Raw genomic sequence first — 14,134 nt, 5'->3', positions numbered from 1 at the left:
AGTTATTAAAATAGAGTTATATGAATTGACATTTAACTAAAAATCATAAGTTGATGTATTAGCATCTAAGCCATTTTCCATAGGGAATACAGTGAATATAAACCCAACTAAACCCATTACCATTAAGTCAATTTCCATTTATAGAAATTCTCCTTAGGGACTTTGATTCAAAAAAATCATTACAAGATAATGTCTCTCTCTCTCAACCACTTGTGGGTTGGAACAATCAACGTCTAGGTTAGTTAGCAGTCCAACACATTTTTTCCTATGCTAGCAGGACTCCTTTGCTTATGTCCACTAAATGCCTGGTGTCACTGAAATATACAATATTATTCTAGAGGTGACACTTTCTTTTTTTGGCATGGAATGTAATTTTACTCAAGTTCTATAAATTATTGTACCATATGCAACAATGTATCAAGATGAATCAATGATAAGATTTACAAATAGAAACTAGATAAAAAGTGCATGATAGAATCTCAGTTATTAAATAATCAATAAACTGATAAAGCATGTTGTTGTTTAATTGATAACTTTCGAGTCAAGCAGGCTTTATAGGGACTCTATGAACAAAAGGCCTGAATCCCCTCTACAACTATCAACATTTATCAAAGTTCATAGAGTTTTCGGAGGCAAGTTGTTTAGGAAGGTGATGTCACTCCTGTTTCTAAACCTGTCATAGAATGTTATTGGTTGAATCATGTGTGATACATAGTGACTCTATGTACAGCAGCTCTGAACTGTTCTCTGTCCTCAACCAGTCTCACTAATTCTGACACATCACTCCTACTGCCCCAGTTGCTGTATCAATCCATCTCATCTGGGGTCTTCCTCTCCTGCGCTGTCCATTCACCTTTCCTAGCATGATGTCCTTCTTCAAGGACCAATTTCTCCTGGCCACGTGCCTAAAGTAAGTGAAGTAGAGCTTCAAAATCATAGCCTCCAAGGAGAGACTTGTTTTCACCCTCTCCAAGACAGACTGATTTGTTTTCTTGTCAGTCCATGGTATGTTCAAGACTCTTCTCCAGGACCACAACTCAAAGGCATCTATTAGAAATCATAATATATAATCATGTGTACTCAGACATGATATGTTTAAACAAAATTATTTTTTCAAAGATTCATAGTAGAAAAATAAAGCAATAAATATTAAAATATTTTAACAAAGTTTAAATGAAAGGATGGTATTTTTATCCTTATTATTACCATTATGACTATTAATTGAAGCTAGCTTTGTAGATTTCTTCAAGAATCAACACTACAAAATACTGTTGTATTAACAGGGTAGAGGGACAAGTTTTGAAGTGCATTAGTCTGTAGTCCTACCACTTGATTACTGAGGGATCTAAGCAATTACGTGATATTAATTCACCCTGAGATTCACGTTGGGGAAATGATACAATTGTACGAGTTCAAAATGTCAGTAAGATTAGACATGATGTTTATAAAGTTATTAAAATAGTGCCTGCCTCCCATGTAAGCTCATTAAAGAAAACCAATCATCTTTAACTCCTTTTTACATTGACCCAGCATGAATAGAACTTTTACTTAAAAAGTATTCAAAATATATTTGACTGATTTTAGATTTTGTAATAATTAAATATATGTAAAGATCTTATATATCTTTCAGTAATTAACTGTCTCTAAAACGGAACTCAGTCCTTTAACCAAATCGTATTTACATCATGCAATCACTGGTGGACTAGTGGCAAGAAGTTGCACTGCAATCCCAAAGGCACATGATTCAAAGCCGCCAGCGGCTCCATGGGAGAAGGATGGGCCATCTCTTCCCCTGCAATTAACTGCCTCTGAAAGCCCATCAAGGAGTCAGCTATGGGTCTGTTCCTACTGACAGTAAACAACTACAATCATTGATACTCAGCATCTTAGAGAGAGACATACACACACACCTAGAAACTTTTGTTTAGTTCTTCTTCCTGAATATAATACAATTTTGCAATGTACTATATGTCCTCTTTGTTACCTTTTGTACATTATTCTTAATCATGCCTAGTTTAAGTCGTCAGTAATATCTATCCCTTCTAAAGTCTTTCATTTCTAGTTAACTGTTTAAAAAATATTTATAGCCAATAATATCTTTGTCCTAATTGATTTGAAGTAGCAAGAGATCACATAGCAAGGATGAGAAATGTGTTTATTAGAATGGTCTCATAGAAATTACATAGTAATCCAGGCATACGTGAACAGAATTGACTCTTTCTCCTTAATAAAAGTAATACCCTTTGGTTATGCACCCTGCCACCAGGGTTTATGGACACTTAGGTAGCAATCCTCTCTATCACATATCTTAAAATTGAATGTGTCTGTGTAAACAGGACATTCTGCAGTGTAACAATAATCTTCTAAAATATATACGATTAACGACTGAGATTTATAGGATTCCTCTGAGTCAAAATCCAGCAGATAGTAGTAGACTTGATTTTGTTGTTTCTAGGTAGCACTCCCCTTGCCAGATAGTCTTGAGGGAGATGAAAGTTATGTCTTCAGTATTATATGTAATGTAAATATTATCCTGGCTACACTGGAATGAATATCACAGAACTTGAAGCCCATGACTACATGAATAGGTAAAACATAGCAATTTACTGAAAAATAAAATACCCAGCTTATTACTGTTGAATTGAAAACAACTCAGAGCTTATTGTCCAGTGTGTTTTCAGAGGCTGTAAATTGCCCAGAAGGATACTGTCCATCTTTCTCCCTAAGCGCTGTGTGTGGATTTAAACATTTAGAGATAATCTTGACCAAACTGATATCTTGGTATTTAAAACATATCTTAAAAGTTTTTCTCCATAGACACAAAGTTTATTAATACCAGGATGTTATGAACAAGGAGGTATGAATTCTGTAGGAGCCTGTTGGTGAGGAAAAGCTTAAAGAGTTCAGCTGGCAAAAAAGACTGGAGATTCCAGTCTGCCCCAAATAGGAAGGGCCTCGTATTTCCAAAATATCAGTCACCAGACCCTGGGAGCACATTCTAAAACATGCAGGTTTTGAATGCGTCAGAATTTTCTTAATAGCAGTTGATTTTTAGTTCTAAAGGACTGGGAAAAAAAAACCTACAAAACATTCTTTACATTAGATGCTTTTTATTGAAAGAGTAATCAAATAACCTAAGCATTTGCTTCTGAGAGAGCAGAACTTGGGTGCTATCCAAATTTGTGCAGCAAATTAGTGTCTCACAGTAGTAACATTTTGGCTTCTAGTTTGGCCTTATCAAATTCATCTTCTATACGGATAGCAGACTGATTTTCCAGAAACCTCTTCTCTCTCACATAATGTTCCCATTTAAAAGTTCTAAGAGTTCCTAAAATTCAAGTATCTTAGTAAAATACATTAAAATTCCCATCATGTGGCCTTTGAATCTCTTACTCCTCTTTAGATCACAGTTCATATACTAGTAACACCGAAAGTCTTGTGATGTGCCACAAACATCAGGTAATTTCCAGTATATTAGGTTTTGAGAAAACATCCTAGACTGCAAAAATAGTAGTTTATACTTTCTTCAGCCTGCTAACTCTTCTGTATTCTTCTAACCTTATTTTGTTTAGTAAGTCTTCTCAGTAAACTCACAGAAGAAATTCACAAATGTTCTACAGGGACCCAGACTTTGCAGTTGAAATTGTAAACATTGAAAACTCCCACAGAAGGTAATTTGACAGGAATCTAGGAAATGTACAATTGCATACTCCCTTTGATCTCAGTTCTTACAATTTGCTCTATTGATAGATTTGTATACATTCAACATGAAGCATGTGCAATCTTATTTATTTCATCATTGTCAGTAAGAAGAAACTGGGTGAGAAGGAAAGGCATATTAATAAAGGATATTTAAAATGAACAGCTTTACATCTCTAAGGAACATTATTTAATGGGGAGGAAGGCCCAAACTATTGAGAGTATTATTATCTGATGTTCATATGAAAAGATCCCCAACAGATATTTAGAAGGGGCGGAGAAAGATGGCAAATGCAGCAGTATGCATTCATTTTATTTTCTTGAAATGTATACTGAAAATTTTCAAACAGTAATTAAGTAAAGGTACATTTAAGGGTAGGAAGAGATCAGATAGATTTCATGTGTGTAATTGGCAGTCTTTACTTAAGTGAGATGGGAAAGTACACAGATATAAGAGTTTCAAAACACTGACACAGCTTGTCACTGGCATATCTGACATTCTTTGGAGGAAAGAGTTGTTTTTTTCACACTGACAGCAACCTTGCTTTGCAGTAATAACTAGAACCATGCTTGATATTTCCCAGTTCCCAACTAAAACAGAGACCTTTCTGCAACTGTGAAATCAGAGTTAATTATTTTGTTTAATCTTGTCTTTATTATTCTTTCCCCCTGATTTAACCAAATAAGAATAAACAGTTCCTGAGACTCTGGACCTTCTGATTTTCTGATCTAATTTAGATACTAAAGAATAAAAGAACGCATGCTGTGTTTCTGAAATTTAATTACGGGGTTAAATGGGAGTGATGGGGAGACAGTATTGGTTCTAATATAAATTACCTTCTCTCGGCGGGAGGAGCATTATCTGCTGCTTGAACAGTGAGTGCGTAGGTCCGGCCGACTATCAGTTCCACCCCTGGAGCGATGGTGATAAGCCCTGTTGTTTTATTGATGATGAAGTCTCCCTGAGCCCCAACCAGGATTTCATAAGTGATCTCCCCATTTGACCCTTCGTCTGCGTCGACAGCAGTGAGCTGGAATTGAAAATCACAACAAAAATACTCTTGGGACTCCACCTTTAACCACTGTATCATTTCTTCCCCAACAAAAGAAGCACCCTTTCAAAGACCAAAAAAATGTATAAGGACAGAATTTCATACACATTCTTACATTTTTGGATTGAGGCTACTTGTTATGTTCAGATACTGAAATAATCATTGCAGGATTCCCCTCCTCTTTTTCTTAGAGAGTGACAAGGAAAAGTTATTGGTTCTCAAATATTGTTTTAATATCATAAAGGAGAAAAGAGGAAACCCCTAACAAAATCTAATATCCATATGGGAAACTTATTTTCTCCTCTCTATTTTAATCTCTGCTCTAGGCTCATAAACATATATTGTTATAGACAAAGGCTAGGGGGGAATAAGTGAAACTTTTCTTTACTGCTAATTTTTCCTCTCTTTTTTTTCTTTCTATTTTGTTTTATCTATAGTCTTCTCTGTCCTGAGACCTTTTCTTCCTGTTTTTATTTGCAATTGGCTTTATGAAAGACTCCTAACTGTGTTAACATTGATGTATAAAGGACTATGAAAGTCTACACAAAATTGGCGAAATAGATTACCCATTGGAAAATACCAAGGCTAAAGTACGAGGCAGGAGCTCTGGTGGCACAGTGGAAACTGCTGCACTTCCAACAGGAAGGGATGTGGTTTGACTCTATCAGCTTTGTGAGAAAAAGATGAGCCATCTCCTCCTACATGATTTACTGCTTCCGAAAACCGATTGGTTCAACAAAAACAAGGGAGGGGAGAGAAAAATCTATTTGCTATCCCTGGATTAAATCACATAAACATCTGTATAGCAACATTGCATATATTTAAAACCATTTTGTGGACACTTGGAATGAATAGTTAAATATGTTTGGGCTATTAGGTGTAAAAATGAGAATAGCTATTATTAACTATATAAAGTAGAAATGATTTATAAAGCAATGGTCTTTGATTTCTCACATAGAAACATTTGCTTAAGAGAAAATAAATAAGTAAAAATGGATCCTCAGAGGAAATATTGTAACAGGAATTTCATATACAGAATGGATGAAGAAAATTAAATGGTATCTTAAATACACAAAATAGAAAAAACAAAAACTTTTCTGCTGAGTAAATAAGCATAATTATAATGAATTAGCCTATGAAAAAGTATTCTTATCAGACATTTGCATTTTTTTTCTACTTCCTATGTTTACTTTGAAAAAAATGTTATTTTATAGACAGATGGGGTGGGGGAAGATCAAAATAGATGTTAGAAGAGACACTAAAAATTATACTACAGCATTTTGTTGTTGTTGTTATGTGCTGTTGAGTCACCTGTGACTCATAGCGACCCTATGTACAACAGCCCTAAACCCTGCTCTATCCTGTGCCAATCTTATTGTCTCTGTCCCACCTATCCCCATCATCGCAATAACCAAATCAACCCATCTCATTGAGGATCTTCCTCTCCTGCACTGTCCTTCCACCCTCCCAAACATGACATCCCTCTCCAACTACTGATCCCACCTTGCAATATATCCAAGTATGTCAGACAAAGCTTCACACTAGGACAGAGAGAAGCCAAAACAAAGGGAAAAGATACAGAAATTAACAAAGATTTAAAAGGCTAGCTCAAAAAGACAAAACAAATGATTACAACAGAATGTGCAAAGAGCTAGAGTCAGAGAATAAAAGGGAAGAATTCACTTGGCATTTTCAAGCAAAGAGAACTGTAGTACAAATTCAAGCCTCAACTTGCAACACTGACAGATGTTATCAGCAATATATTGAAAGATGCAGCAACCATCAAAAGAAGATTAAAGAAATACACAGAGTTACTGTAGCAAACAGAATTGGTGAACATTGAACCATTTCAGGAAGTAGTATATGATCAAGAGCACTGAAGAAAGAAATTCCATGTGCACTGAAGCCATTGGCATAAAATAAGGCCTCAGGAAAAATGGGAAACCAATTGACATGTTTCAACTAATAGATACAACCCTGTCCTGCTCATCAGTCTATGCTCAGAAATTTGATGGCCAACTGAGTGAAATACTTATTTCCATTTCTATGAAAGGTGATCCAACAAAATGTGAAAATGGTCAAACAATATCACTAACATCTCATAAAAGCAAAATATTGCTGAAGACCATTATAAAACAGATTTGTTGTTGTTGTTGTTGTAGTGTGCTGTAGAGTCAGAACTAACCCATAGCTGACCACCTGGTGTGTATTCAGAGGCAGTTAATCACACAGGAGAATGCCCATCCTTTTGCCTTGAAGCAGCTGGTGGCTTCAAATATTGTGCCTTCTGTAAATTCCAGCTGGATTTGGGAAAGATACTAGGGATATCATTGCTGATGTCAGATTGATCTTGACTTAGAGCAAAGGATACCAGAACAATGTCTTTTTCTGTTTTGTGACTATGTAAAGGCAGTTAATGGTGTAGAGTATAAACATTGAGAATGAGAATCTTAGAACATTTAGTCATGCTCATATGACACCTATACCTCTGCAAAGAAGTTCTTGATCCACCAGAGCAATGGAACACTATAGGACTGAAAATCAAGAAATGTGTGCGTCAGGACTGTATAATTTTTATCTGTATATTCAATCTATACCCTGAGCAAATAATTTAGGTAGCTGCACTCTATGAATAAGAATGCTGTAGCATCAAGATTTGAAGAAGACTCATCAACACCCTGCGTTATGCTGAGGATACAACTTCACTTGCTGAAAGTGAGAAGGATTTGAAACACTTGCTGCAGAAGACCACAACCTTCCATGTAGTTTACATCTCAACATTAAGAAGGCAAAGATCATCACCATCAAGATACTAGGAAACAACATCATGACAGACGGAGGAAAAAAATTGAGACTCAATGATTTTATCTTACGTGGATCCACAAGAGCAAGGGCTACATGGCGGTGACCATATTTGACTTTTATCAGCTTCTTAAAGGGCAACTGTCCCCGTCAATAGTTTCAACAACACGAAAACTATTCCCATGAGGTCAGGCAGTCACGTTCCCACACCTCTCTCTACTCAATTTAACACCAATGTTACTGCTTTATTGGACCCAAAATCTGATGCAATAGCTTCCTGACCACAGAGAACCATACTGGGGAAGTTAAAAGTTTCCAACACAGGATAGTAGTTGAATACAGTTAGGACATCTTCTGAAATGTGCTTGCAGGTACCGTAGCCTTGAGCTTTATGTCTTTATAACAGTGTTGGAAAGTTCTCAGTTATGCCAGTATTAGCTCTCTATCCTATCCCCTACCCCTTAGTTGCCCAACAAACTTGGGCAAAGGCTCTTAGCTCTGGTTCTATGGGAGATAGAAGTCCCAAGGTCAGCTCTGTCTGACGTTGGGTCTCTGGTTCTCTTCTTTAGCCACTCCTGCTGATGTTATAAATCTCAATAGTGCTGATGCTGTAGGTCTAGCTGGCATAAGAATTTCTAGTCTGAAAGGTACCCACTGCATGGCTGTTTCTTCTTGTTGGTGGTGAGATTCTCCGCTACTGATGGGTCTACTAAACTTAATGGCAAGACTAGCCAATTCTCTTACAGATTAGTGAGACTGATAAAAGTCATCACTCTACTTGGGGATTGGTACGATTAACCCATTCCCTAGTGGATAGTTTAACATGCCCTGTTTGCATAGTCCCACTAATCCCATGACAAAGACAAAAATAAGTGGCTAGAAAAGCCATTTTGAACAGTAAACACCACAGTGTTGTATTGGGAAAGTCTGTTGTTAGGGACCTTTCCAAAGTACTGAGGTACAAAGATATCACTTAAGAGACTAAAGTGCACCTTTAGGTTCAGGACATGGTCTTTTCAATCACTGGCTGTGCATGTGAGAGCTGGACAATGAATAAAGGTGCTAGAAGAAAAACTGCTGCCCTCGAGTTGAGAAGAGTACTGAATATCCAAAAGAGCAGGTGTGTTTTGCAGAAGGTGCTGCAAGAGCATTCTTTAGAGGCAAGGATGGTGAAGTTTCACTTCACATAGTCTGGGTATGTTGTTAGCAGAAGCTGTTCCTTGTAAAGAGACATCATGCTTAGAAAAGTGGAAGATCAATGAAAGAGGAAAAGATCCTCATTGAGATGTGTTGACCCAGTGACTACAGGAATTGGCTCAAGTGTGTCAGAGGTGATGAGGATGGCCCAGTATAGGCCAGAGGTCAGATCTGCTGTTAATTGAGTCCTAGCCGACTCAACAACATATAACAGCAACAGTGTTTATTTGGGGTATATTCTTGGAAGAAGCAGTCCTTGCAGAGGAGACAGTGCAAAGAAAGGAGTAGTATTAGGGCAAGTGAGGAAGACCCTCAGCAAAATGGATTGATACGGTGGTGGCCACAATGGGCTTAAGTATGACAGAGATCATGAGGCTTGTGCAGGAGAGGGCAAATTGCAGTATTTTCGCTCATAGGGTCACTATGAGTCATAGTAGACTTGAGAGCACCTAACAAGAACAACTACAGTAACATGTTCCTCTGTTTTAAAGTAGTAGTATTGCTCAGTCTCTTTGGAGCTCATAGACGCCTTTGCACCTGGTAGAAACTCTACGAAGCACTAGTTAAAAATTGTGAATGTGACACTCACTTGGGAACTTGAATTTAATCCCTGGAAACCCACGGTAAAAAAACAAAAAACAAAAAACAAAACAAACAAAAAACAAACCAACAAAAAAACCCCAAAACAGTGCACTTGATGACTCATGTTTAATATACTGGGGAATTCCAAGCACTTATGTATGCTAAAAGGCTTACTAGATATATTGTGTGTATTAAAATTATACTTTTATTATGTTTTACATTTAAATGAAAATTCACCCAGAAATAACAACAGCAAAAATAGTTGAGAAGAAAAAAGAAGGTAAATAGAGGATTTGAGAGACCAAGATTAAAACTACCATTTCCCGAGACTGGTTATTTGTGGAAGAACAGCTGTGGGTAATAGAAGAAAAGGCATTTAATAAAATGGTACTAGAACTTAAGGGAAAATGATAGACATAGTGCTCAAGGCAAAAAGAAAGAGAAGTTACTATTTATAGAAACAGTAAAAAAATGAATGATGTGTATTTATGGAGTAGTATTTAAATCAAAGAGACTCATTCTTTGTGTGTAGAATAAATTTGCAAAAATGGAGGTTGGGATAGCAGATGAGGTATAAATTTTGACTATCGTAAATCACTTAACACAATGTGACAGGAAATCTTAATTAAAATTTAATCCATTTGAATTCTATATTAACATTCTTCCTGGGACTTAAATTGGCTAAAGGAATTAAGTGAAAAATGGCAATGAATCAAGAAAAGGTGTTGTGGAGTGTGGTTCAGGGATAGAGTTATTTTAGCTGGTCTTGTTTAACATTTTCATAAATGATTTTGGGAGGGAGATGATACTGAATGATAATTAAATTGAAGAAGGCATTTACCTAGGAGGTGTGTAAATACCAACCTTTACTGTAAAGAAAAGGTGATAGAAGCACCCTCAAAATTGCAGAGACAGTCAACCTTAGACAAGCTAAAACGTTCAGGTAAAAACTACTTGCTCCAAGGAGACCATTAACATGTTGAAATCTAACAAAGAAGCCACAAATTAAGCGAATGTTTTAGTTACTTAAATATTGCTATTCTATATAAGTGCAAGAAGCTATCTTTTAGGGTCAAATAATACAATAATGGTGCAGGTAATCAAAAGAATTGAGTCTGCACATATGCAAATCAAAATAATGACGATAAATTTCTGGTGAGTGGCAGATTAAGCATTGAGTTGTTAACAAAACAGTTGTTGCTGTTGTTGTTCTTGTGTACTGTAGAATCAGAAGCAACCCATAGCTGACTCTCCCAGTAGGTTTTGAGAGGCAGGCTGTTAGCAATTACAACTTGCTTGGCTCCACAATCAACACTCTTGGCACTAGCAGTCAGGAAATCAAAAGACAGATTGCACTGGGAAAACCTCCTTCCAGGGACCTTCCAAAGTACAGAGTAGCACTATAGAGACTAAGGTGTGCCTGATCCAGGCCAAGGTCTTTACAATGAATTATATACATCAGAGAGCTGGGCAATGACTGAGGATTACAGAAGAATAATTGATGCCTTTGAGCTGTGGTGCTGGAGAAGATTCTTGGACATACAATGGACTGTTAAGAAAACAAACAGTTTTATCTTACAGAGGATGAAACCAAATTTCTCCTTGGAGGCTAGGATTTTGAAGCTCTGTCTCACATACTTTGGGCATGTGGCCAGGAAGGACTGATCCTTGGAGAAGGACATTATGCTTGGAAAGGTGGAGGGACAGCACAGGAGAAGAAGACACCAGATGAAATGGATAGGTACAGTAGCTATGGCAATGGGGGTACATGTGTTGGAGTAAGTGAGACTGGCTCAGGACAGGGCAGGATTCAGAGCTGTTGTACACAGTGGCACTATGAGTTGCACTTGACTTGGTGGCACATAGCCACATGGGGAGGACTGACCAACCTTCTCTGTGAAGCAGTTGGTGGCCACAAACCACATGCCTTTTGGATTGCAGTCAGCTTCTTGTCACTAGGCTACCAAAGCTCAAAAAAACAACACCAAACAGTTAGTGGTTAGAATCTACTAGCTGCTATGTGATAGATAGATGATAGATGATAGATAGATAGATAGATAGATGATAGATAGATAGATAGATAGAGATAAGGTAGTCTTCCATAAATATTTAGTCTTGTGAAGTTTATGGGGGAGTTCTAATTTGCCCTGTAGAGTAATGTATCAGAATTGGTTGGAGGACAGTCAGTGAGGTGTGGTTTTTTGTGTGTTTTTTTTGGGGGGGGTGTTTTTTCTTTTGGTTTCTATTTTTTTTTTTTTAGATTATAAATGGAAGTAAGACTGTAACTCTTAAAACCCAATCAATTTCAATATAAGATCTTGAAAATTCAAGACACTTTTAAAGCCTTAATCATATTATTCAATAAGTAGTCATTTTGAAGTTTATGGGCTTAAATATGATGACGATTGTAATGATGGCACAGGCTAGGGCAAGGATGATATCTATTTACATAGTGTCACTATCAGTCCTAGTTTAACTCGATAGTACTGAATAGCTACAGTGACAACATTGAGATGAAGAGTAGATATCAATTTTATCGCAACTCAAAGACTCTAAGGCCAGTGGTCAGAGATGTAGGTATGTGAAATCAATTCCTGATTTAGTGGTTAATTTGATATGAAAAAGAAATCAAAAGCAACTCAAATCCAAGTCCATGGCCTTTGGAGTTGAATTAACTCACGACAATATTCCATTGGGGCTCCAAGGCTAAAAGTTATTACTGATGTAAGAAATATCATCTTTCACCCATAGATGAGCTGATAGACTTGAATAGCCAGCCAATCTTGTCATTAGCAGCTCAGCATGTAGAGTTCTATGCTACTAGCTATAGAGGCTCCTTGAATTAAGGGAAGATAAATTCACTTACAAAGAAGCCAAAGTGTTGTTGACATTTTTTATAATATGAAAAGGAAATGCATGATTTACTATGGTTTTACTTGAATATTTATGTGCCTCTGTTCTCATTTTTTAGGGAATATTCCAAACAGTGGAATATATGAGTCATATGGAATATATGAGTCATATGGAATTCCTATCTTAAGCTTTTTGAGGAAACACCAAACTGCTTTCTGGAGTGGTTGTACCATTTTACAATCCCACTAATAATGTATAAGAGTTTTTAACTCAACACATCCTTTCCAACAGTTTACTGTTAAACTTTGCCACTGTTATTGGAGTGAGATGGTACCTCATTGTGGTTTTGATATGCATCTCTCATATTGCCAGTTATTCTTCATGTGTCTTTGGCCATCTGAATATCTTCCTCTGAAAATTCTTTACATGTCTTTTGCCCATTTTGTACTCGTGTTATCAGTCTTTTCCTCCTATAGGATCCTCCCTGTAGGATTCTGTGAGCTTTTCATATGAGATCCTTGTCTGAAATTGTATTGCCAAATGTGTTGGCTTTTGGTTTGCTTGTTTTCCCAGTCAGTAGGGTTTTTTTTTTAACTCTTTTGGGGAAAAGCTTTTGATATGCACAGGGATTTAATCTTTAGAAGGTCCCACTCATCAGGTTTATCCTCTCCAGAATGAGCATTTCTGCCTTTATTTGGCAGTCTCTTTATACCATAGACCAGACCATCTAAGCTTGATCCTAGTTTGTCTTTGATGAACTTTTATGGTTTTGGGCTTAGTATTCCTGTTTTTGAAACATCTCAGTATATAAATATTTTTCTTTTATCTTAACAATTATGCTTGGACATCTTAACATAATTGATTACAAAACAGAAAGAATTAAAGGAAAAGTGACCTGGGGGAATAGTTAAAATTATTTCAGTAAAATTATTTATTTGTCCAGGAGCAGAATATACAATTACAAAAAAATTCCACATAATACACACTACTTGTTTATGATTCTTTTTGAATATTGCCAACATAAAGGCAATTAAACAGTGAACCAGATATCAAGAAGAGTAATAATGGAAAAAACAACTATCATAATAAGGGAGGTCTGGTGGCCTAGTGGTAAGAAACTGAGCTGCATTCCTGAAGGTACAATCCATCAGCTGCTCCACAGAAGATGGATGGGCAATCTCCTCTCATGTAATTTACTGCCTCTGAAAACCCTCTCAATGTTTAGCTATGAGTCAGTTCTGACTTGAGAGCATACAACAATTGTAACAGCCACCATAATAACAGTATGCAACTTAAATAACTGCAAAAACAACCACAGACAAGTAAAGAAAAGCTTTATAAATAATGGAAGCATCTAGATATTAATTATTGAAATTGGATAGATTTCACTAGGACAGCCCAAAGACATCTGAGATGAACACAATTTTAAACAAGTTAATTGCATTTATAAATAAATGTTCTTGAAAAGTTATGCTTCTAAATATATTAGTCAAGGGAGGAACACTGAAACATAAAAGCTGAAAATGAGATTTAATTTACGTTATAAATATTCAGAGAGTAAATTATTGTTAGCACTACTGATATCATTCATTTTCCCCCATGATTATGAAATTTCAATGTAGGTAACAACTCACAAGGTCATAACAATTCTTAATTCTTAAAAACTCTTAATATTTAAAGAATATGATGCATTGTTATCCAACATGGTAAATACAATTATTATTTTCTTTTCCTTCCCTCTCACTGTAAGTTTTTAAATACAATGTCACTTGTATTCTTAACTTTTATTATATGGTACACTACCTTATACTGCAGATACCCTATACAACAAATTACTCCCAACAAATATATTTTACTTAATTGTTCCTCTCTAAAAACATACAGAGCAGAGCAAAGAAATACTATCTGGTTTAAAATCAGCAAAATTTTATGGCAGGGATGTATCAAGT

The 14,134-nt window shown here is 36.3% G+C and overlaps 1 protein-coding gene across 1 annotated transcript in view; it reads right to left on the bottom strand.

Moving 5' to 3' along the window:
* PCDH15 (protocadherin-related 15) overlaps positions 1-14,134 on the bottom strand; it is a 454,971-nt gene that overhangs the window by 381,216 nt on the left and 59,621 nt on the right. Inside the window, exon 12 of the mRNA XM_006880391.1 lies at positions 4,537-4,730. Within this exon, the coding sequence (XP_006880453.1) occupies positions 4,537-4,730 (194 nt within the window). The remainder of the gene's footprint in view (positions 1-4,536; positions 4,731-14,134) is intronic.

The sequence above is a fragment of the Elephantulus edwardii genome, unplaced genomic scaffold, assembly GCF_000299155.1.
Source record: "Elephantulus edwardii isolate Elephantulus edwardi_28Jun2011 unplaced genomic scaffold, EleEdw1.0 scaffold00007, whole genome shotgun sequence".
NCBI classification, from domain to species: domain Eukaryota; kingdom Metazoa; phylum Chordata; class Mammalia; order Macroscelidea; family Macroscelididae; genus Elephantulus; species Elephantulus edwardii.
This window is presented reverse-complemented; position numbering and strand designations above follow the sequence as displayed.